The sequence below is a fragment of the Ostrinia nubilalis genome, chromosome 2 (assembly GCF_963855985.1).
Source record: "Ostrinia nubilalis chromosome 2, ilOstNubi1.1, whole genome shotgun sequence".
In the NCBI taxonomy this organism is placed as follows: domain Eukaryota; kingdom Metazoa; phylum Arthropoda; class Insecta; order Lepidoptera; family Crambidae; genus Ostrinia; species Ostrinia nubilalis.
In genome coordinates this window covers 3,447,258-3,470,823 of record NC_087089.1, presented here as the reverse complement: position 1 = coordinate 3,470,823, position 23,566 = coordinate 3,447,258, and the positions used below count along the sequence as shown (strand labels likewise).

Sequence of the window (23,566 nt, the reverse complement as noted above, 5' to 3'; positions counted from 1 at the left end):
ACGGTCACATCATCTCGGCCTGCCAGAAGGAAGCCCTATTCAAGGGACCACAGCCAGAGACGACGAGATTCTTTCGCCGACATTTCCATGGCGAGGATACCTTCTGAAAGCGACTTCTCAGCTGCATACAATGAATACTCCAGCAACGCAGATGACTCTGACCAGAACTCGGGTCAAGCGAAGTTCACTTCTTCAGAGACCGTGGATTCGGGAGTGCAGAAGAAAAAGAAGCATATTTTTAAACAGCTGAAGAAGTCAGCCGTTTCCTTAGTTGAAAGGAGGCCTTGGAAAAAGTATTGAGTATCCCTAGTACATACTTTTTATGAGTTATCTTTCAGACATTCTCATGTTGGAAGGTACCGTCTTCGCCTTCTCATCAGATGCAGTGACGACTCCTGATTGTAATCTCAAGCTATGTGATCAAGAACAGAGCTTTTCCACAACAACATTTACTTCAGGGTGGCAGAAAAGAAGACGTATTTTCAAGCGAAAGTGAGTTAGTTGTTAAGGACTTCTTGTAGTAGCTTTAAGTACTTTTGTAAATATTATTGTAATTTATATCAATTTGTAAATAAATATTAATTTATGAAATACATAAAATATATTGTGTATGTAAATGATATTTACTGTTTTCTTTTCATATCTTAAAAATGTATGAATCTTTCAGACCTACTTACCTACAGAATATTAATTTTAATATAATGAGGAGGAAATAGTAAAAATCTAAATTAATTGAAATAATAAGCACTTTTATTTACAAACAATAATAATAATCATTAAAATTATCATAACTTTATCCTTTTCTTATTCTTATCCTTCTTAGGAGCTGCATCTTTTTTCTTTAGATCTTTTTTCTGTACCTGTAAAATAAAAATAAACATTAGGTAAATTAAATACTGATTTTCTTTTATACTGGAATCCAATGAAAAGGCTCCTTATGGTTAAACAAAAAAATTAAAGTTATAACGCGGCGATAGGGTTAATGCTCGCACTCAAGTTTGGCGGGCGTTCATTTTAAAAACACGCGGGGCTCGCGCGCTCTGTCGGCGCTCTTCGCCAACGATCGTCGTCGAAACTTCTAGACTCGTGCTTAACGCCAGTCCGCCCAAGGCCGCGACGCGCGCGAACAAACTTTCTATGTTTTGGCTGTTAAATCATTTACTACTGATTCCAAGTATTGTTTGTGTTATATTTCGTTGTGGAAAAGATAATATACGTTTCTGTGCCTTTGAATCGTGCCTTGGACTATCATTTCACGACCCCGAGTACCAAAGAACTAACTTTACAGTGACGCCCAACTCGCGGGGCACGATCACCGGCACAAGTACCTACAAACTGCGAAAGCCTTCGAACACACTTGCTTGGGAGAGATTTACATCATGCCGCCAAAAAGGAACGTCGCGAGAACCGCGAAGAACGAGGGGTCGGACTCCGACACGGACCACAACACCGACCACGAAACGGACAGGACGGTGGTGTCCTCGCCGAATGTTACAATGTCAGAGGAAATGCTGCAAAACTTGGTCTCCAGCATCACTCGGAGCCAAATGGAAGCGAGCCGCGTACTCATCGACAGCATCCTGTCAAGTAACAGAGGTCATCCGTGTGCTTCATCACCACGCCCCGATACTCCAGGCCACACACAGCGCCCCGGCAATTTCTCAAAGTGCACGGCGCGTTTCGATGGAACGTCTAAAAATGCCGACGAGTTAGAAGCCTTCATCGATGCCATAGAGGTGTTCCGGGAGTGCACAAACGTCAGCGACGAGCACGCCCTGCGGGGACTACCTATGCTGTTGGCCGGCGACGCCGCCGTGTGGTGGCAGGGCGTGAAGGCGTCGGTGTCATCTTGGACCGAAGCCCTACAACGGCTTCGAGGGATGTACGGCGTGCCACGACCCGGCTACAAGATACTACGGGACATTTTCGCGTGTGATCAAAGTAGTGACCGAGCCGATGTTTTTATTTGTAAAGTGCGCGCGCTAATAATGAAATTACCGTACACAGTGCCGGAAGATATGAAAATAGACATCGTATACGGATTATTGGACCGTAAGATTAGGAAACGTGTGTCTCGCGATACTGTGGACGGGCTGGAGCAACTTATCAGCAAGGTCAGGTTGGTAGAGGAGTCGCTGGCAGAGGTAAGTTCTTTCAATACTAATAATAGCGCGAGCCCTATTAACCCTTCGAGTGCGCGATGCCGCTCGTCGAACGCGGGCCCGAGCGTTAACCCATCGCGCGCCACGAATGACCCCCCTAGCTCTGTTAAACTTCGCGATAATTCTGGTTTTAATTCGAGTAATACATTTACATCCGATAACCCGCGTAATTTAAATAGTGAAGGGAAAAAACGTATCCGACCTAGGTGTGCTTATTGTAAATTATTCGGACATTCTATTGACGACTGCCGTAATAAAGCAAACAAAGGCGGTGATAGTTCACAAAATTCACGTGATAGTAATACCCCCCTACGTTGCTACGGATGCGGTCAGCTGGGAGTGGTGAGGTCGAAGTGCGACAACTGTAAAACCGTACCCAGTTCGAGCGGGAAACCGGATTTTTGTACCGCTAATGTCACCGATAGCGAAGATCCGAGGCCCATAGTTGAAATTCAGGTTGTGAAACGAACCGGGTTGGCTATTCTTGACACGGGGGCCACCCACTCAATCGCTAGCCCCGCACTCTATAATTTATTACTGGAAGCTGGTACTGAATTTAGACAAGCTGTTCGTACCATTGGACTTGCTGATGGATCGCAGCAGGTACATACCATCCTCGAGGGTGATGTCGACGTTACCCTGAATAACCGTGTGATACCTACCACGTTTATGGTGCTACAGGATGCACAGACCAGGACATTGTTAGGTAGAGATTTCATCACTAGGGCCAGTATCCTGCTGGATCTACCGCAGAGCAGCTGGTCCTTCAATGATGACCCTCATCGGTGGTACCCGTTCATCACCAGGTTTGAGTCACCTACCTCTACAAATACGCACCTGATGAAAGTAGACGTAGCAAGTTTGGTGCTCAGGAGCGACGAAGGGACGCAGCTGTCAGCAGATCAGAGGACGCAGATGAACGCCTTCCTAGTACAAAACGCTGATCGCTTCGCGAAGGAGGGTCCCCCTACGGAGTACGCCACGCATCGTCTGAAGATCGACGCGCACCAGGAGCCCATCGCGTCACCGCCTTACAGATTGTCACCCGGTAAGAAGGCCATACTAGAGAAGGAATTGCAGAAGTTGCTGGATGCTGACGTGATCGAGGAGTGTGATTCTCCGTGGGCTGCAAACGTAGTCCTCGTGACAAAGAAAGACGGAGGAGTTCGACTGTGTGTCGACTACAGGAAGTTAAACGCGGTGACCGAGCCTGATCGCTATCCACTCCCGAGGATAGAAGACGTTCTCCACGCAGCTAAGAACACCAGCTTTATGACGACCTGCGACCTCCGATCTGGGTATTTCCAGGTCAGCGTGGAACCTGAAGACAGGGACAAGACAGCTTTCGTGAGCCCCTTAGGATGTTTTAGGTTTAAAAGGATGCCCATGGGTTTGAGGAACTCTGGGGCCACTTTTCAACGCCTTATGGACCGATTCAAGTCTGGGAAGGAACTTGCAGGTGTCTGCTTGCTGACGTACCTCGACGACGTCATTGTTCTGTCAGAAACATTTTCCCAACACCTGGAAGACCTGCATGCCGTTTTTGACAGGCTCGCGATGTATAACCTACGCATAAATCGCGAGAAGAGTTGTTTTGTCCGTGAGTCAGTCAAATTCTTAGGACATGTGATTGTACCCGGTGGAGTGAAAGTGGACCCTGACAAGACATCAGCTGTCGCCAACATGTCCCCACCGACGAATACGAAGCAGTTGAAGACCTTTCTGCAGACGTCCAGCTGGTTCCGTCGGTTCATACCCAATTACGCCGAGATTGCTCGGCCGCTAACGGAGCTCCTCAAAAAGGACAGCAAATGGGTATGGGAATCAAGACAACAGGACGCATTCAATCGCATCAAACAGCTGCTGGTCTCCGCTCCCATATTACGTCAGGCCGACGAGTCCAAGCCATTCTCACTCAGGACCGACAGTAGTGGCTACTGTCTCGGAGCAGTGTTGATGCAGGGGGAGGGTCCCGACGAACGTCCTGTTGAGTACGCCAGCCGCTTGCTCAATAGCGCAGAGAGAAACTATAACACGACGGAGAGGGAAGCTCTGGCGGTAGTATGGGCCGTGTCAAAATTCCGCGGGTACATCGAAGGATCAGAGGTGGTGGTCAAGAGTGATCATCAACCATTGCGATGGCTTATGACCGTGAAGTCTCCGAGTGGTCGATTGGCAAGGTGGGCCCTTACTCTACAGGAGTATAATCTACGCGTGGAGTATACCCCTGGGAAATCGAACGTCATAGCCGATACTTTATCCCGTCCTCCCGGCACAGACGAAGCTGACTTCGAACTGGGATACGCTGAAGTCGATTTTCCAGCAAGAAACCCCAAAGATGTCCGTGAGAACCAACTCAAAGACCCAGATTTGAGGAGAATCGTCGAAGATTTGGAGTCACCCGACGATCCCTTTAGGGGGAGGAGTTGGTCCGACAAGGGATACATGTTATCTGACGGCATTCTGTACAGATATGGACCGGAAGAGTGTGACGAGGAGACAGCATGCCTGGTTGTACCCGAACACGAACGAGATGGGATCCTGAAGGAATACCACGACGCGCCGACGGCAGGCCATTTCGGAGTGGAGCGTACCCTAGACCGCATCAGAGCGAAGTATTATTGGCCCGGAATGAGGCAATACATCGTAGGTTACCTTAAAAGGTGCATAGATTGTCAAAGGTACAAAACTGACAACCGAAAGCCAGCTGGACTGCTGCAAACACCCGCAACCAACCGCCGCTTCGAAGTTGTGGCTGTGGATCTTTTTGGACCTTTGCCGGAGACTGCTGATAAGAACAAGTGGATCCTGATCCTAGAGGATACGTGTTCCCGATGGGTAGAGTTGTTTGCTCTTCAAAATGCCACCAGTGCAGACTGCGCCAAAACTTTAATCTCGGAGGTCTTCTTGAGGTACGGGGTGCCGCGACGCATTTTGAGCGATAATGGTGTCCAATTCATCAGCGAAGTTATGCAACAGGTATGCCACACTTTTGGTATAACACAGTCGCTGTCACCTGTTTACCATCCTCAGGCGAACCCAGTCGAAAGGAAGAACCGGGATTTAAAGCCCCAGCTCGCCATCCTGGTAGGTAAAGACCACACCACCTGGGATATCCATCTACCAGCGGTGCGATTCGCCATGAATTCGGCCGTGACCAGCAGCACTGGCCACTCTCCCGCTTTTCTCACGTTCGGTCGAGAGATACGTGCACCAGCCGACGTGATCGCAGACATGCGCACTATTGTGGAGAGTGAGAATGTAACTACCTGCCTTACCTCCTACCTTCGACGGATGTCGACAGTGCTCTTTGAAGCCAGGGAAGTTCATGAAAAGGTTCAGGCCAACCAGAAACGTTTTGCTGACGAAGGTCGTCGTCCAGCGCCAGATTATTCCGCCGGGGACCTTGTTCTTCTGAAGACCCAGGGGAGCAACGATACGACCCGCGGTCAGACGCCTAAGTTTATACCGCGACGAGACGGGCCCTATCGAGTCAAGGAAGCTGCGAGTTCCACTACGTATATCCTTGAAAGGCTTAATAGCAAGGATGTCTTAGGGAGGTATCACGTCTCTCAGCTGACCCCATTCGTAGGTGACATTCCGCCAGAACCCGTAAATGAGAAGCGCAAGCGCGGGCGACCCAAGCGCTTTCTCGACTGACCCAGACGCGAGGGCGCTATATCTTGGTCAGAGGGGGAGGTTATAACGCGGCGATAGGGTTAATGCTCGCACTCAAGTTTGGCGGGCGTTCATTTTAAAAACACGCGGGGCTCGCGCGCTCTGTCGGCGCTCTTCGCCAACGATCGTCGTCGAAACTTCTAGACTCGTGCTTAACGCCAGTCCGCCCAAGGCCGCGACGCGCGCGAACAAACTTTCTATGTTTTGGCTGTTAAATCATTTACTACTGATTCCAAGTATTGTTTGTGTTATATTTCGTTGTGGAAAAGATAATATACGTTTCTGTGCCTTTGAATCGTGCCTTGGACTATCATTTCACGACCCCGAGTACCAAAGAACTAACTTTACAAAGTTATTTTTTAGCATTAAGAGTTGCATCTTACTCTCTAAAATCACAAAAAAAAGTAGCCCAGATAGTTGCCCCACAAGCAGAGGGTTGTGGGTTCGATTCCCATATTAACAATGAACATTTTGAATTCATGTCACCATTTTCCACTAAAATATACTCAATAATTCATTTCATGATAATGATAATTATCTATTGTGAAAAGTAAAAACTGTATTAAAGTTTTAGTTTTCATAAATAAGCTTGTTGAAGGCTCAGGAGAAAGCAAATCGCATCGATCTGAAGAGTTATTGTAAGGAAACGAGGTGACACATCATGGGATGTGCAGAACCTAAACTGTCATTAATACAAATTCATCCAATCTAATAAAGGCTGATGGCTGACCGCAGATTGAAAAAAAAATCTTGATTAAATCTCTTTTGATTACCTTTCCATATCCGCTCAAGAAATGTCCAACATCGTTGTTAGCCTTCTTCTTCTTTTTACCACCAGTCTGCAGGATACTCTTGGATATCATTGCCTGCTTATCATCCTTCTCTTTCTGTCTTTCTTGCTTCCTCTTCTCCATCAGTTCTTTGTAGTTCAAATACTCGCGTTTGGGAGGTTTGGCGCCTACAAACAAAAATACCACGATTTTTAAACATGGTTAGACAGAGAATTTTACCTATTACTAAATAAAAATTAAGCTGTGCTGTGCAGCTAATTGACTGGTGTGATGATACTGCACAAAATCGAAGTAAAAGGCAACATCTCCTATCGGGCCAAGACAGACTGCGTGAAATAAAAATCTTACCTAAACTAACTGCTAGAGCTATTCTTGCTTCTTCTTTCTTTGTAGTATCAAATCCAGACATTCCAAACTTCACAATCTCATGCCGAACTTTCTTAAGTTCTAAATCCTTTTTGTTATAAGGAGTTACTTGTGGCCTGGTATTATCTTCACTTGCAGTTTCAGTTGTTTTTTTCTTAGGTTTATGTGCTTCAAATTTCACAGCCTGAAAGTTTTGTTCTGCGTTTTTCAGTGCCAAGGAAGCTCTGGTTACTATGAGTGACATTCTTATTCCAATTAATATAGAAATTTAATTTATACAATACTTCTGTTTCTTTTGATAGTGTTATTTTTGTTTTTGTGTAATTATAATAAAATAACCCAAAATAACCTCAAAGTTCAACACAAGCTATTATTATTTTAACGACTGTCTGTCATTGTCAAATAGCATCGTAGTTTTTTTTTGTTCAATTTATGGCTTCATGTGGTTTGCACATTTTCACAAGGTTACTTTGCAAAAGAGCTAGGCATTGAATATGGAGTAGGCACTAATATTTTATAGTTCACAAGCATGGAGTAGAACATGGACTTCACTTTATGAATGGGGAGTTGTTGTACTTGTTGACCTTGTTGTGCATTATATGGTCATGGTATAACATTTTTCGGAAGTGTCAACTAAGTTATCTCCAGAAGAACCATGTGCTCTTAGCCTCTTAGATAAATTTCGATTGCCCATTGCCATTACCCCATTTTTTTTAACATGGTTGTCAAGTGTCATTAGTGTCAAGACTGTCAACCAGAAACGTCAAAATTGACTTCCAATTCCAATTCCAATTTTTGTATTGCGCTCTTCCTTCTCGCATTTTTATTTCGTTTTGTCATTTCTCTTCCAAAACAAAATAAATAAATAAACCGTCGACTGGCAAGTCTAATATTAGGGCGTTTTTTGTTTGTTTTAGCTTTCTGTGCTTCATATGCCGGCCGCGTCGGGACTAAAAATAATGTAACTGATATTGGCTGTTCGGAGTAGCAGGTAGCGCGGCCAGTAATATTTTCAGATTCGCACGTAACTTCTGCCTGAACGCTTACATTCCCATCACATTCACTTTCGAATACGTACGGTGTAGTAGTATCTAACTATAAGGTCAAGTAGCTTCTAAGTTAACATCCTACCTCATACACAAAGCAATAAAAGACATGAAAAATAAGTATAGGAATACCGATTCGGTGATCAAAGCCGGTGATTTAATATTAATTGAGCAACCTTTTGTGTTCGTTTTGTCGTCAAAAGAAAAAGGAAGCCGTTGTGACAATTGTTTAGAAAAGTAAGTAAAATTATCAAACATACAAAAGTTTTCAATTATAATAAAATTATTTAGTAAATAAAATTTGATTCTTTATCATTCATTTATGGGTTATTACATAATAGGATTGGAAATGTTTTTCTGTGACCTTAATTCTTGTTTCATAAAAATAATAAAGTGCACTATAATTTTAGCTAAAATTATTTTTTCTCTACCTAACCAGATAGCAAAATTACCTTTTCTATAATAATAAAAAAACAATGTATTTTTTATGATTTAAAAGTCAATACAGCAGTGCATTCTCTCAACTAACCCAAAAGAATTATTTATAAAAATAAATTGTCATTGATTACTACTATTTGCTATTACTATCAATCACTCAATGCTTTACTCATATAGATAGGATCTATAGTTAATTTATACAGTTCCTAGTCACAACAGAAGCTCTGCATTTCAGGGGCAAGGTGTTGAAATGTTCGGGATGCCAATTCGTTCACTACTGCGGCAGGTCATGCCAGAAAGATGCTTGGCCTGATCACAAGGTATGTGGAGTAGTATGTAGCGTACCAATGTTATTGTCAAGGTTTGTTTGATGTAGTAACCAATATAACTTTATTTTGGTGTGTTAATTTGTATAATCACCTGCCCAAAAAAATTACAATGTCCTTTTTTTGATGAAAAAAGCCTCATGATCCTTGTCGTTTCAGCAAATTTCCGTCCACTGCTGGACAAAGGCCTTCCCCAAGGTTTTCCTTATTGAACGGTCCTGCGCTGCCCGCATCTAGGTTCTTCTCACAACCTTTACCAGATCGCAGTCCTTAGCAGATGATCCTTAGTGGCCATTTTTTAGTCGAAAAGGCCCCCAACAAACTATTGTAGGGCCAGTCCTGGATCTGTCAATAGGCCGTATAGACCGCGGCCTAGGGGCGGCAGATTTCAGATGACGCTTACTCGATTTCAGAAGATAAAAGTTAAATAAAGAGCCATCCACACCCTAGCCTACGGGCGGCAAAACTGTAAATCCGCTGTGTAGGGCCAGGGCAGGGCTCATCTAAAAAAATGCTACGTCATTCTATTTTGGACGCATTGTCAAAGGTCGCGCATTCGAATCTTGCACGATGCAAACATTAGCGTGTATATCTTTGTTAATTCAATGTAGCGAGATAAGAGACAACGATAAGCTATACAACATTCAAACAATACAATTTCATTTTCATAGCTTCTTAAATTCATTTAAATTATTATTTTCATAGCTTCGGCGACAGAGCCCTAAAAACTTTATTAATAGATTTCAAATAGCCAAGATTTGGTTGAGTACCCAATAAATGGGTGTAGTAAATCAACGAACGTCATATACGCCCAAAGCGCTCGTAATAGATGCCACTGAAGCCAACAAAAATAGTACCGACCACTGATTGTAGGTAGACTAAAAGTTAGGAGCTGAAGAACGGATTTTGTCCACCTTTATAAAATCTTTCGTCTTAGGCCCTAGCTAAGATACCTACACGAGTTAGCCTAGGCGCAGACCGCCGACTTTTAGTTAGCCGATAGTCGGGCCCGATTCTAATTTGTATGAAGAATCGGCGGATACCAAATCGGTGTAATGTGCGCACTTTCATACATCTCCAAACTGATCAACAGTCCGACCCAACTATCGGCCAACTAAAAATCGGTGGTCTGCGGTCTGCGCCTAGACTTACTTTCTCTTTCTATGAATGCACTCTTGCATTCGGTCATCAAAACTGAAAAAAAAACTATAATAAAGTAAAGGCAAGTTGCATTGTGACCAATTTGTCTACACATAAAAAGAATAAAACACGCTGCGCGCGCGCCGTAAACTTCAAAAGTTAGTAGCGATTACGTTTTGCGCGCGAAAATTATCTTACTTGTTGGCATTGATCAAGGCCTTAATTTATTAAACGCATCTGATTCTGCTGAAATAAAAGATAATTCTCTGTTAAAATATCGTTTGATTTCCCGCGCCAAAAAAACGAAAGACCGTAAATATTTCGGGGCTCGCCTGCGCTGTCAAACGCCCATTTGTTTCGCGCCTGACGCGTACCAGATACGTTTCGTGGCCGCTTGCCATTTCCTGATGTAACAGTTTCTATTATTTTTAGCTTACCTTTGCAGCAGCAATAGACACCGATTGCCGAGAATAAATCGTATCATTTGAGCTTTATGATCGATGGTGGCATGTGTTTGTTGATGTTTTAGATGACGCACATTGTTTCTGGCAAGAATGTTTGCTTATGTGTGAGCAAAAACAATAGTATTATCTGCCAAATACATCGTTCTCTTCCATACAAATTCGTTAGTTACTAACATTTTTCAAATGTACAACCTACCTACCTAAATGACTGGCTTGCTTGGTAGACTACAATCGGGCCAATCGCAGTCATGAAATTCAAAGTGGTGGTCCCCTCTATTTCATGGTTCAACTAGTGTTAGACTACTTCAATAAAAATCGACAAAAGTAGTCGTCAGAAGTATACAATCGCATACTATTTTATAATTTAACACATTGATGGACAGTAACGTCCACGAGCGTTCAGTTAGTACGACAGAACGCCTACAGACATCATAGTTTTTATTAGTATAACATTGAAACTGCTCCCAAAGGCAATATGTGAATAAGTAGTGTCATTTGGGAAGTAACTCTTAAATTGTACTGTCCACCAAAGTGTTCCAAAGTGTTAAAATGAGTATTATGAATTTCATATCATAATGTTTCTACACTTTCCAGTGGGAATGCGCCAACCTAAAGCGGGTGGCGCCCAAAGTGATCCCGGATGCGGCTCGCATGCTTGCCAAGATCATCAACAAGCTGAGCCGCGGCGATGGGCACTCTTACCGCGCCTTCTACACGGGCAACTCCTTTCGGATGTGGAAAGATCTCATGTCACGTAAGTTTAAGCAGATACCTACATTTTTTGGTCCTTCGAGCCGGATTCTTTGCTGCTGGTGACGTGTCTCAAGCACGAATATTGGCTCAGTGATAAACTAAGCAATTGAAAAAACTATTTGAGGCAAATCATTGTTTTGATGAGGTACCTATCTATAAAATGTGTTGCTGACCCATATAATAATATGATATTGACGGATACATGAGCAAAAATTTAGAAGCATCATCCAGTCTCTTGAGTCACTGTTTCATTCACTAGTAGTTAGTAGTACCCAGTCAGTGGTAGGTAGGAGTGAGTGATAGCGCCTAGGAAGTGCGCAGGGTGAGGGAATTCCACCCTCCTCTATGGGAGGGTTAAACATAAGACTACATAATTTGTTGTTAGGAGAGAGTAGGTATTTAGAGACTAAAAAATATTGATTTTTATAATGTGCTCTAAAAGAAAACCATTCCCATCCACTTTTCTCCCAAAATTGACCTTCAAAATTCGCTATTGCAGATTACTCAGACCTGAAGACAGACAAGAAGAGGATGGATCACTTCACCTCACTTTGCATGGTGCTGTACGAATTCCTGAAAGACTTGTCGCTGCCGAACACTGTCGAGCTCATGGGGATCTACGGAAGGGTGTGTTTTGACGACTTACTTATGTATTATACTGAATGCGTAGACAATTATAGTCTTTGACTACTGATTGTAAATGAAATATTGACTGTAGGAGTTGGTCTTGAAGTTCGCCATAAGTACAGGTATAGAGAATTCAATTCTGGATTATATCTTTCTGATATTCACAACCTCTAGAGTTCTTTCAAACAAACGACTCTAGCTCAACTGAAGTTCAAATCTCCAACTCAGTCGTTGTTTGATTGGTCTCGTGTACCAAACATTTCATTGTTATAGTCGTTCTCTGTTAGGTCAGCACAAAAACTTGCTTAAAAGTTGTAAATTTTCGTAAGAATTTCTGATTCGAGCTATCACGTCTATAGCATATCATACAGCGACACCAGGATTGTCACCTCAATGAAAATCATTTTTACTTTATGATTATGTTTCACAAAAGTGGTAGACTAAATGATACAACTATACTTTTAATTTTGAAAATTTTCTAAACAGTGGGGTATAAAAATATCGATATTTCCATTCTAGATGGTAATCAACAGTTTCACGATCCTAGACATCGACATGAACTCCATCGGCACCGGCATATATCTGGCAGCGTCGATTTTGGACCACAGCTGTGAGCCAAATGCAGTAGCCACTTTCGACGGCAAAACTATCAGTATCCGGGCCACGAAGGACTTGAGTTGTTTAGACTGGTCACAGGTAGGCACTATTTTTGATAGTTAATAAATATACTGTCATTTTCTCAATATCTAGTACAAAATATATAATGTCAGGCCGTACGTAGACACCCGTTTTTTCACGGACGACGGACCGTCAAAAATGGATATCCTTTGCTGTCAATTTTCTTGCCGGACCTGTGTTCGATGCATGTGCACATGTTAATTATAAGCCACACACCACCACTAAATCGAAAAAATCGGGCCGTGTTGTCCGGTAAAAAAACGCATGTCTACAAACGGCCTCATACATAGTATTTGCAATGAGGCACCTATTAGGCAATACCTAGATAATTAAATCTCCCACCAAAATAATCGTGAGCTGAACTCCATAATGCATACTCAATATACAGTCATCGTCAAATAGTTCGTGACACCCACAGTACCCAAATCTAAGGGTTCCGTTTTTTGCCATTTGGCTACGGAACCCTAAAAATCGCAACACGTCTTTGTTACAATCGGAATAAGGTTGTGTTGTCAACTTATTGGCCACTTTAGGTGTTACGAACTATTATTTGACGCTAACTGTACAGACGACGGCACGTCTCAAGCTAAACACTGTGGGCTCTTATCTGCTTGTAATAGGGGTGATTTTGCAACAAAAATGTAGTTATATGTTGATGTTCTGTCGTCTGTACATAATGTGCCTTTGGATTGCACTGCAATTCAGTTTCTTTTTCTCTTTCATCTATTAACCCATTAACTAAGCAGAAGCTGAATAGACGTTACAACAATTTGAACTTTATGCTGCGAAGATACTGTTGAAAACCAGTTATATTCTTTTTCAGATGAGAATATCGTACATAGATCTAATGAAGACGCCCTACGAGAGACAGACAGAGCTGTTAGAGAACTATTATTTCTTGTGCCAATGTGACAGGTGCATGGGTAAATGCTTTAGATGTGCATATTCCGTACGCGATACATAATACAGTGTAACTTGGTCAAGGGAAAAATATTTTATACTGCTATTTGAATTCCATAAGCTATCCTAAAGCCAGGAAAGAGAGAGAGAAGAGATTTGCAAATTAAAATTAAGCGATAAAATTTACTCTTGAGGTCCTACTGTCCAGGTTACATTGTATTCTAAATGATTTTGTTTATTTGCTCTTTTGGAACAATTTTCTTTGAATTAAGATACACAAAGTTTACTTCAGTTTTATAAATCCACTGACTTCAATATTCCACAACTCTTTTCTGGTTGCTCGTCTCTTGTATTCACCAATTGAAAAATCTGTTGGATTGACCACACACATCTTTCTCTGTACTCTTTTATTTTGTATTCCATCGGGCAGGCTTGTTCAAAGCTGTCTGCTTACGCCCTAAGCATGCGTCAGTTTTGCACACAAGCAACAGTAGTTAAAGATCTAGATTTTTCCATTATCCTTAAAAAATACTGTTTACATTTCAGATGAAACGCAGCTGAAAATGTTGCACGCAGGGAAATGTCTGAACGCGTCTTGTGATAATCCAGTCGTGATCAAATGGAAGGAAAACTGTCCATTAGTGAGGACACCAGACAGTAACACTAATGTCAATGAAAATAAGAATACTGAGAGCATTAACGGATTGACGGAACTGACAGCCAACATATCAATAGCAAACGATGTGATACGATGCGACGAATGCGGGACGAAGTATACGGATAAGCATGTTGAGGATTTTGTGAAAGCGATGGAGTTCACCGAGTTGCATTTACAGAATATGAAGGAGGCTTCGGTTGCATGTATCCTTTTGAAATTCAAACCATCAACTATGTTTATATTTACTGATTACCGTTTAGTTCTATTTTGAGGGAATTTATGGGAACACTAGAATTATTCTTGAAAACCAATTTTTTAGTCGGATGGTATGGATAATCAAAGTTGAGACCTTTTTTAGTCTACTAATAACATACTTTGTTAATTGAACTTCTTCTGCCTCGCCTTATCCCGTTATGCGCCACCATTTCCTTCTATCTCGGCCGTCTTGTTTGTGGAGGCCCAATACTTTCATGTCTTTTTGGACTTTAGTCATCCAGCTGGTTTGAGGTCTTCCTCTTTTTTCTGGCGATGGAAAGGCACTTCAATTACGTGATTCTCATAACATGACCAAACGTCATTGATTGATTGAACTAAAGCGCGGTCTCCGAGCACGTAGAATTTCGTCCAATGACCCCAAGCTACCCATTCTTATCGCGCGTAATTATATTGCTATCGCGACTGTGCGACGGGCGCCCGCAGTGAGTGTGCGATCAGTATATACCCGAATATTTTCCATATAAGTAACACAGATGTGGACGTCTGCAAGTACTGCCTGGAAAGACAAGAGGGTGTGCTTCACCATTTGAACGTGATGCACGCACAGACTCTGGACCACGCGTTTGATGCCCTCATACAAGTCCAGATGTGGCAGAAAGCGTGTGTTTATGCAGACATGCTGATTCCATGTTTTAGGTCAGTTTTTCCCCTTTTTAGGAATAGAATAGAATAGAATAGAATAGAAGGAGCGTAGATGTCATCGTATTTTGAACTTTATCAACTTATCGTTATGAACTACTTGATTTAAGTGGAATAGTTATATTTTTTCCTTTTTTTTTTAACTTATTATATTAGTTAGATATGATGACGGTAACCACTTTTTTACTAGGAACCCAACTCTACTCATTACTTGTTAACCCCCTTACTTAATAATAAAAAGCTACACCCTAGCAATTAATGCCTAGTTGAACTCTGTTTTAAAGTGACATTTCCAGACTAAAAGTCACTAAGAGATTGTTTTACCTCGTTAGATTCAGGTAAAAAAAAAATAAAACCGACTCCAAAAAACATACACTAAAAAGTAGAAAAATAATAAATTACTAATTACTTATTTATTAGGACGAATTAATATTTATGTATACCATGATTGATACTTCTGGAGTCGGTGCCAAGATTATGAAACGTGTGAAGTTTGCTTGCACCGACTCCAAAAGTATCAATCATGGTATACATAAATATTAATTCGTCCTAATAAATAAGTAATTAGTAATTTATTATTTTTCTACTTTTTAGTGTATGTTTTTTGGAGTCGGTTTTATTTTTTTTTATAAAAATTAACTTATTTCTTGCTTTTTAGTTAACTAATTATTACCTTGGTGTTACCACTGAAGGTAGGCAGTATATTCTTCATGTCAAGTGTAACATAAATTCTCTACAAAATACAGGTTACCATATCGGCAACCTAAAAAGACCTTAAACCGTCAGCCCACCTTAAAAACATGAAAGAATACAACTGTTGGGCTATTTGTACCTATAATATTTAAAGAATTATCCTCCGACTCCTAAGCGTCATGGAGTTGTACCTACCATGACCAGTTCATCGTGATGAGATGATGGCTATCTGATGCAAACACTTGAATAACTTTAGAAACTATACTTATCTATAAAATTAAAAGAATTATCCTCCAACTCCTAAGCATTAAGGATTTTTACTCTCTATCATCAGCTCATCAATTTAAGATGATGATTTCCAGGAGCAAATACTTGAATAACTTAAGAAAATGTTCGAAAAACGATATACGTGCCTATAAAATTTGAGGGTTGCAGTCGATTTCCCTAGGATCCCATCATCAGATCCTGACTTGGTGACAATGGGACCACCTCAGAAGTGTACCCTATCGAACAAAAAAAGAATTTTGAAAATCGGTCCACAATTGACGGAGTAATCGGTGAACATACATAGAAAAAAAAAAAAACATACATACAGTCGAACATATAACCTCCTCCTTTTTTGAAGTCGGTTAAAAAATGATGATATTTTTATTTCTTTTACAGATTTTACTACGGAGACCGGCATCCTCTACTTGGACTACTGCATCTTAAGTACGGCAAAATATTACTATACCAAATGGACTTGGATAAGGCACTCAGTCAGTTTAAATTGTCAGAAAAGATATTAAAAATAACACACGGTGACAAACATCCGCTTTATAGGGAAGAGTTGTTGCCCCTACTCAGACAAGCTATGGTGGAGTCATCGTCAATATGAATTGTTTTTTGATGCCATTGCGTTTTTACATTGTCAATTATTTACATTAAGCAACAAGGCTGTGTGTGCAATAAATTTACTTTTAAGTTCATTTATTTAGTTTTATTATAACTCCTTTAGATTTAAAGATGAATGTCAATCTATATCCATCATCAAGGATGCAAGGTCCTTTGTATGTCCGAATGTCCTAACACTTAATGATTGTCTATCTTTGGAAATATTGTAATTTTTGTTGCCCAGTGTCAAATAAGCCTAGTTGTTTGTGTACCTGCCTATAGACAAAAGTCAACATTAACTTGGGTCATAGGAAAGTTTGAAAAGATGTCTGTAATAGTAAAAAAGTTTATTAGTAAAAACTACATTGGTCTTAATTGAACAGTACTGTAGATGTCTTCGTCTCGTCCTTGTCATCTAGCTTGTCAGTGATCGTATTTCACTTTCTTAGGGGGAGCTTCTTCTGCCTCTAATACCTTCATAACAACACCACAAACCTCAGCTCCGTGCAGAGTTTTGATGGCATTGTCTGCAGCTTGTGCTGAAGCGTATCTAGCGTAACCAACAGTTTTTCCGGGCAATGTATACACATTAATAAGGTCACCGAACCTGCAAAAAATGTCACGCAAAACAGGGAGCGGAGGAGGCTGAGGTTTGCACACCAAAAAGCACCTCTTAGCAACCGTACTGTCAATGTCTGCTAGAGGTTGTCGTGGTGGCAGCGACACACTGCAATAGTTTAAGTCGTTGCCGTCAGGTATTTCATCGTCAGTCACACCGGCAGCGGCCTTTTTAATTAATTTAGACGCTTCTGCTATTGCTGCAGCTAATTGAACCAAGTCAGGGGAAGACGAATTTGCTTGTGATGAGATAGCATTTTTCAAGTTCGTAAATGCATTTGAGATGCTTTCGGAACCTTTTTCAACGGGTGGAAATTTATTGTAATTTGGTTTTACAAATATTCTACATCCTGGAGGATATTCAAAATTATGTAGTTTCTTCACAGCATATGCAGCTGAGACAGGATTTGAATATGCGACATTACCCTTGCTACAATTATTAACCAAGTCAAAAAATAATTGGCAACTAGTCATTCCTGGTACAATGTCAAATATTTTTCTGATTTGGTTTTGGCTGATATTAGGATTACACATGAAATTGACACAGGTATAGCCGTCAGGCTGAGTATTCATTGCAGACATAAGAGAATTTGTCATATTCATTGTGGAAGCAGTCAGTTGACCAATGTTACTTTCAAAATATGTTTCAGGACCAGGACGTCTTTGACTTTTCGGCTGCGCAAAAATGGCCCTGTATTTTGGTGCACACTCTTCAATAGCTCTAGCGGCCTCTGAAAATAATTTGAATTTCACATAGGCAAATCCTTTTGACTCGCCGTTTTTATCCTTTTGCATCCGTACATATTCCACAGGGCCATATTCTGAAAATACATTTTTTAACTCTTCTTCATTCATAGAGTTTGGAACAGCAATAAATATTCGCTTAAATTTGTCTTCATTGTGGTCCTCTGATTGAATTTCTGAGCGATTTGCAGCAACCATTACTTTTATTGGACGATTAACGTTTGGGAGTGATTTAAAATTCATACCCTCAATAGCTGCAGCTGCATCAGAGGTTTTAAAGTATTTTATATAAGCTACACCTTTGGACTCTCCTGTATGGTGGTCTCGTGGTATTTTTATGTCTTCTATATGACCAAATCGTGAAAAAGCGTCCCGTAGATCGGTCTCAGTCACCCCTTTTTCAGTTACAATGAACAGCCTAGAATGTAATGGAGTGTCGTGGGCTGGTTCGTCGTTACGGCTACTTTTACGCCGGTAATCCATTTTGTTATCCTAGATGTAATAGAAGAGACTGCAGACAATGATTAATATAATTAATGATAAAATGTTTATGTTGAAGTAAGAAGTAACGATTTAGAAAAGATTTTACTTCAAAGATTTTCTGGGCTTAAGGTATATCGTTTTATTAGAATTGCACTTCGCAAATAACTAACTAAATACAATTAATTATTAAATATTAATTTCTATCAACAACGAAATTGCAAAAAACCACACAAAAAACATCGTAATCATTTTTTTGACACCTGACACTGACACACCTTTTCTTTTTTTTCTAATTTGTTTAGCTTTGGATTATTGATCTAGCATAAACTGTCGTCGAGCAGATATTTTATAAGGAGACGAACCATTAAAAACTTTATTATGAAAATATTAGAAATTTTCTCATTTAAAATCTTAAATAATTTAATATTATGAAAATAATAAATAAGCGGTTATAAAAATATCATTCACTAGTTCAGATTCAGGTTAGTTTTCTTTTGTGGAAAATCATTAATGTACTCGGGTACAAATTTTACTCGGGTACATAGGTAAGTTGGTAAAAATTTAACAAAATTGATGCTATTTATAACCATTTTTAGATGATAATGATATTGTACAAAATCGAAAACTTAATTTTGAAGAAAAAGTGAAAGCAACCGTTTTTATTCAAATAAATCTTTTTTTTTGGTGGCAACACTTTGTTTATTTATGTCACGCTTTCGAGATTGTATTTCGATCAATTTTATTTCTAATTTTGTGGTTTGGAGTTAAATTACTGATAAATTGGGTAACTATAATCGTTGACTAAATAGCCCAGTTCAATGTAGTAGTGAAGATTTTATTGTTTTATCACTATCAGGCTGTGTACGATGCCTTGGGTTCTTACGCTATCGACCGTGTCAAACGTAGTCAAATGGTGCTCAGTAGCCGAAGAGATAGCACTCGTTGGTGTGTCGTCGCGATAGTACTATCCATTCGATACAAACATCGAAGCATGTTCGATTGACAGGCTACCCGATAAATTAATCTAGTCTCATTCTTCCATTACCCTCTGCAGAGGTATTATTGAATTCAGTTTGTGTGTGGGACTTGGACTGAAAGCACAATGTTTAGTGAGTCGTATGAGAGACGTTTACTGCAGCAGTGCAGCCCTGTGACTAAGAGACAGCCAGTGCTGGTGCAGCCAGAACATATGGACAGGTTTATTCCTTGCCGGCTGGGGAATAACTGGCAGACCAGCTTTCAAGGTAAGTGAACAAGTGAATCACTCTAAAATTTCAAGTAAACTGCAGGACTGTTTTAATTGAAGACTTATTAAACTATTTTTATGTCAACTGGAATGACGATCTACCACAATAAATCTGAGGTATGCCCAAACAGTTGTTGATTTTGGTTAAAATATTTACATACCTCCGAACCATTTACAAATTGTGGAAAACTTCCTAAATGAATTTGAATTTACTAGATTGATGCATTTATTTAGTAATATCAGCATTTCTTTCACATGCTTATATTCTTTACAAACAGTATTGTGAAATTTTCATCCCAATAGTTCGCTCACATCACATACAAGGAATAGATTTTAAAATAATTTTATAGGGTGTTCAGAGTTAGAGGGTAGTAATCAATATTTGAATGTAATCAAAATTTTGCTCCTGTTCAGCTAATGCAGGCTCTTTGTCTCCTTTAAATTTATTTCATTTTATTTACATGATTCATATCTGTATTTATTTCCAATTTTAAGAATAATTAGCTACAATATAGGTTATATTATTTTCTATTATTGAATGAAATATCTTAACTAAATCAATTTTGGTAATTTTGATAAATTCAACTAAATATTATAAACGTTTCTTACCCAAACTTGTTCTGTTACTTACAAATTAGGCCAAATATTGAATACAACTGGATTTGTTTGTAACTTGGCCAATTTTATTATTACAAAATTTATATTATTTAATTGTTAAAGGATAATCTTGAAGTTAGAAATTTTAAATTAGTCCATGTTGTGAACATTTTCTTACTATACAAACATGTTTATCCATGGGACCATAATTTTCATCTTACCAGGGATTATCTTTTTAAAACTTGTATGTAATCCAAAAATACTTTAATGGAAGACTGATTATGCAGTACACAAAATATACAGTAGGAGTGATTTCGCTGCCACCTACCAATGTAAGCAAAGAAGTACTGTGCTTAAATTTAGTTACGCCTCAGTTATTGTGCTGAGCGAACAACCATTTTCAAGGTTATTTAGTCGATTTGAAAACTAAAACTAAGTTAAATTACAATATTTAGGTATTATCGATGAAAACTTTTGATTATGATTGCTTATGCTGTCCCATTTTTTGCTGTTTTAGCATAGTTGTGAATGAATTGCATTAGGGATCAGGTTTCCATTGATGTGTTATTTTAATAAGGTCTTTTTAAATGTTTTTAGTGAAACATTATTGTGTGTATTTTTTGCTAATTTTGCGACTTTTTATGCTTATTTCGGTGCTATACAGACAGAAGCCCTACTTTGTAATTACTGTTTTGGTGCTATCACCTTTCTCTCTGGACCCGCAATTACAGTCATGTGTATGAGCGAGATGGAAAGAAGCTGAATTTTAGAAGCAAGCACCCTGTGTAAAACACATTAAACTACATGTTTGTTGCAAAATCTATAACAACAGAACGAGATTCAATGTCAAGCTTGTTGTGCCGTCGCGTCATTTATGCTACTTATATTTTGTTAGGCATCCCACAGACTACAGACTTTTAGTCGGCCGATAGTTTGCTCGGCTTTCAATTTGTACGAAGAATCAGCCGATACCAAATCGATGTTACGTGCGCACTTAAATACTTGTTCACTGATTAACAGCCCTACCCAACTATCGGCCGACTAAAACTCTGTAGTGTGCGGGGTGTCTTAGGTACCGCCATCGGCAATCCCCAGCAAAAACTGCCAGAAGGTAGTTGTTCAGTCTTTACAATTGATTGCAAATACATTACGTTTTAAGTGCTACCCAATAATTGCGTCCAGTAATAGTCTGCTAATAAAAATGAAATAATACAGCCGTATCAATCATGAGTCAATACTCTAACTTATTGTCTTTTTGCAGGCTACTGCCTAATAAAAAGTAATGACAATGATTCAACCATTTTCTTGGCCGTAATGATAGGCCCGCCGACAGCACTCTATTTTTGTAATTTTCTAACACAATGCTATTTTAAATTAACTGTAACGGCCGAAACTCTATATCTGATAATATCAGGTACTTACCTACCTGTACACAATATTATATTTTTTATTTTATTATGTTCTGCGTACGCGCAGACGACGTCGCGGGCTCCCTGCTGCTAGTTGTTCCAACTCTAAAGTAATACTCCTACACATGCCCAAATTAACAAAATGTTACTAACGTTCATTGAACTACTATGAATGTATTACGAAATCTTTCGAGATATAAAAACGTCCGTTTTATTATAATAGAGCTCTCATTGTCTCATTATAGTACCTAATTACCGAAATTCTTCATCGTATTGTGCAAGACAGCAATTAAAAGTATCCCAAGATTGTGAGTGTCCATGCTCTCAGATAATTACGGCAAAATTAACAAAGGCGATTAAATCAGTGCCCGTACAAACAAAGTACGTATTTGCAATTCATATAGTTACTACGTCACGGTTGGGGGCGTAGTACCTTATTAAAATAGGTAACCAGCCGAGCTTGGCATCGGTTAAGTTTGACTTCTAGTTGGAAAACGAGTGAGACGTCTAGCGATTCCGTATGTACAGTCAGCGTCAAATAGTTCGTGATCGTGACACTCAAAGTGGCCAAAAAGTTGACAACACAATCTTATTCCGATTGTAACAAAGACGTGTTGCGAACATTTTGGCTACTTTGGATGTCACGAACTATTTGACGCTGACTGTACAGACGAAGCACCTCAAGCTAAACATGTTCCTGAGTGGGTGACCTTTTTTTGGCAACTTAGTTAATTTTTTTTTGTGTACATGTCTTTGTTGCCTGAATCTGTTGTTGCCAAAATAAAGTTGTTTTCTTTCTTTCTTTCTAAACACTTTTATCTTATTCAGTTTTAATAGGGGCGTTTTTGCAACAAAAAGTTAGTCTGATATGCTCTCGTCTGTATAAGGAGCACCGTAAATACTACAGCCTTACAGCAAGTTACAGCACACCATTTACCAGTAAAATTTAAACATCTTATGCATTATTGCAAGAGCAATAGGCGCTATTTTGCGACAAAAATTATACGTAATGTGCTGGTGACTGTACCTAAAATGTGGACAAAGAATATTATACCAACTTAATTTCTACTATGACTTCATTCGTAAGATTTATAAATGCTTAGGAATATAATATGAAAAATTGCATAGAAAAAGCGTGGGTACTCCCATCGCGTGGGTTGCAACGACTTAGGTCACCTAAAAACTTAAGTCAAACACCTAGGTAAGGTGTGACCGGCACACCCTACCTAGGTGTTTGACTCAAGTTTTTAGACGCCTGACATGACTAAATCTGACTGCGACTATAAGAACCATGTTTATTTTTTTCACTCAAGTTTAACATGTCCTAAATAAACTCGGATGCTCGGGATATCATGGACAGAGTTCCGTACCAATGTGTCCATACTCCAGGAGCTCGATGTCACTCAGCGTTTATCAACCGTAGTACAGTCGCGCATACTGCAATACTTCGGACATGTGTCTCAAGGCGGGATGACAACTCCATAGAACGACTGGTCGTCTAAGGAAACATCGAAGGAACCCGATCGCGTGGCAGTCACCAATGCGCTGGACTGACCAAGTGAAATCGCCAGTGGGAGACGGCGTAAGTGACTGCACCAGACAGTCTGCCAACAGAGAGAGATGGCGGGAGATCGTGCGGAGAGTTGTATCCGCCTATACAACCGATGCGAACAACGCCTCAACGTGACCACGACCGCTCTGCCAAGAGCGTAACGAATAAGAAGAAGAAGAAATAAACTGGTATCAAATGCACAAGTTTTCACGTGTCCCACCTGAGAATTCATGTAGGGGTCGTTATTGGATCCAGCAGTTGTTCCATAAAAGAAAGGTTTACCTTATAACATGACATCATAGTTCTATTTATAAAAAAGATGTTCCTGAAATAGTTTCGTAAGTTACATCACGAAATGACGAATTTATGGACAACTAGACAAAAACGTCCATTTGTAATAGTCAAAAAT

At 40.0% G+C, this 23,566-nt stretch overlaps 4 protein-coding genes across 5 annotated transcripts in view; 2 read left to right on the top strand and 2 right to left on the bottom strand.

The window, feature by feature from the left end:
• Positions 1 to 728: 728 nt before the first annotated feature.
• LOC135086079 (uncharacterized protein C1orf131) lies at positions 729 to 7,387 on the bottom strand. The gene is made up of 3 exons (XM_063980842.1): positions 6,980 to 7,387; positions 6,614 to 6,798; positions 729 to 860 (listed from the first exon to the last, which is right to left on the bottom strand). Exons 1-3 carry the CDS (start codon positions 7,239 to 7,241, stop codon positions 786 to 788), a joined length of 522 nt encoding a protein of 173 aa, XP_063836912.1. The 5' UTR covers positions 7,242 to 7,387; the 3' UTR covers positions 729 to 785.
• A 402-nt stretch (positions 7,388 to 7,789) lies between these two features.
• LOC135079765 (histone-lysine N-methyltransferase SMYD3) lies at positions 7,790 to 16,603 on the top strand. 2 transcript variants are annotated; one of them, XM_063974378.1, is made up of 9 exons: positions 7,790 to 7,988; positions 8,717 to 8,801; positions 11,006 to 11,165; positions 11,664 to 11,791; positions 12,311 to 12,487; positions 13,293 to 13,392; positions 13,916 to 14,230; positions 14,777 to 14,939; positions 16,299 to 16,603. In XM_063974378.1, the coding sequence occupies exons 3-9, from the start codon at positions 11,063 to 11,065 to the stop codon at positions 16,510 to 16,512; spliced, it is 1,200 nt and encodes a 399-aa protein (XP_063830448.1). In that variant the 5' UTR covers positions 7,790 to 7,988; positions 8,717 to 8,801; positions 11,006 to 11,062; the 3' UTR covers positions 16,513 to 16,603. The 2 variants fall into 2 exon arrangements, with proteins under 2 accessions (XP_063830448.1, XP_063830441.1); XM_063974371.1 differs by having other exon boundaries at positions 7,790 to 8,280.
• Positions 16,604 to 16,840: 237 nt separating this feature from the next.
• LOC135079782 (RNA-binding protein 45-like) lies at positions 16,841 to 18,614 on the bottom strand. The gene is made up of 2 exons (XM_063974385.1): positions 18,460 to 18,614; positions 16,841 to 18,381 (listed from the first exon to the last, which is right to left on the bottom strand). The coding sequence occupies exon 2, from the start codon at positions 18,351 to 18,353 to the stop codon at positions 16,932 to 16,934; it is 1,422 nt and encodes a 473-aa protein (XP_063830455.1). The 5' UTR covers positions 18,354 to 18,381; positions 18,460 to 18,614; the 3' UTR covers positions 16,841 to 16,931.
• Positions 18,615 to 19,059: 445 nt separating this feature from the next.
• The window catches only part of LOC135079755 (fizzy-related protein homolog), a 42,699-nt gene continuing 38,192 nt past the window's right edge, over positions 19,060 to 23,566 (top strand). The window contains exon 1 of the mRNA XM_063974364.1: positions 19,060 to 19,597. Within this exon, the coding sequence (XP_063830434.1) occupies positions 19,456 to 19,597 (142 nt within the window). The 5' untranslated portion in view covers positions 19,060 to 19,455. The remainder of the gene's footprint in view (positions 19,598 to 23,566) is intronic.

Coding starts and splice junctions, on each gene's coding strand:
- LOC135086079 (XM_063980842.1), bottom strand. CDS start 7,241: ATGTCACTCATAGTAACCAGAGCTTCCTTGGCACTGAAAAACGCAGAA. Junction 6,799..6,979: donor AGCTCTAGCAGTTAGTTTAG/GTAAGATTTTTA, acceptor TTTTGTTTGTAG/GCGCCAAACCTCCCAAACGC. Junction 861..6,613: donor TCTTGAGCGGATATGGAAAG/GTAATCAAAAGA, acceptor TTTATTTTACAG/GTACAGAAAAAAGATCTAAA.
- LOC135079765 (XM_063974371.1), top strand. CDS start 8,153: ATGAAAAATAAGTATAGGAATACCGATTCGGTGATCAAAGCCGGTGAT. Junction 11,792..12,310: donor TCATGGGGATCTACGGAAGG/GTGTGTTTTGAC, acceptor TTTCCATTCTAG/ATGGTAATCAACAGTTTCAC. Junction 14,940..16,298: donor ATGCTGATTCCATGTTTTAG/GTCAGTTTTTCC, acceptor TTTCTTTTACAG/ATTTTACTACGGAGACCGGC.
- LOC135079782 (XM_063974385.1), bottom strand. CDS start 18,353: ATGGATTACCGGCGTAAAAGTAGCCGTAACGACGAACCAGCCCACGAC.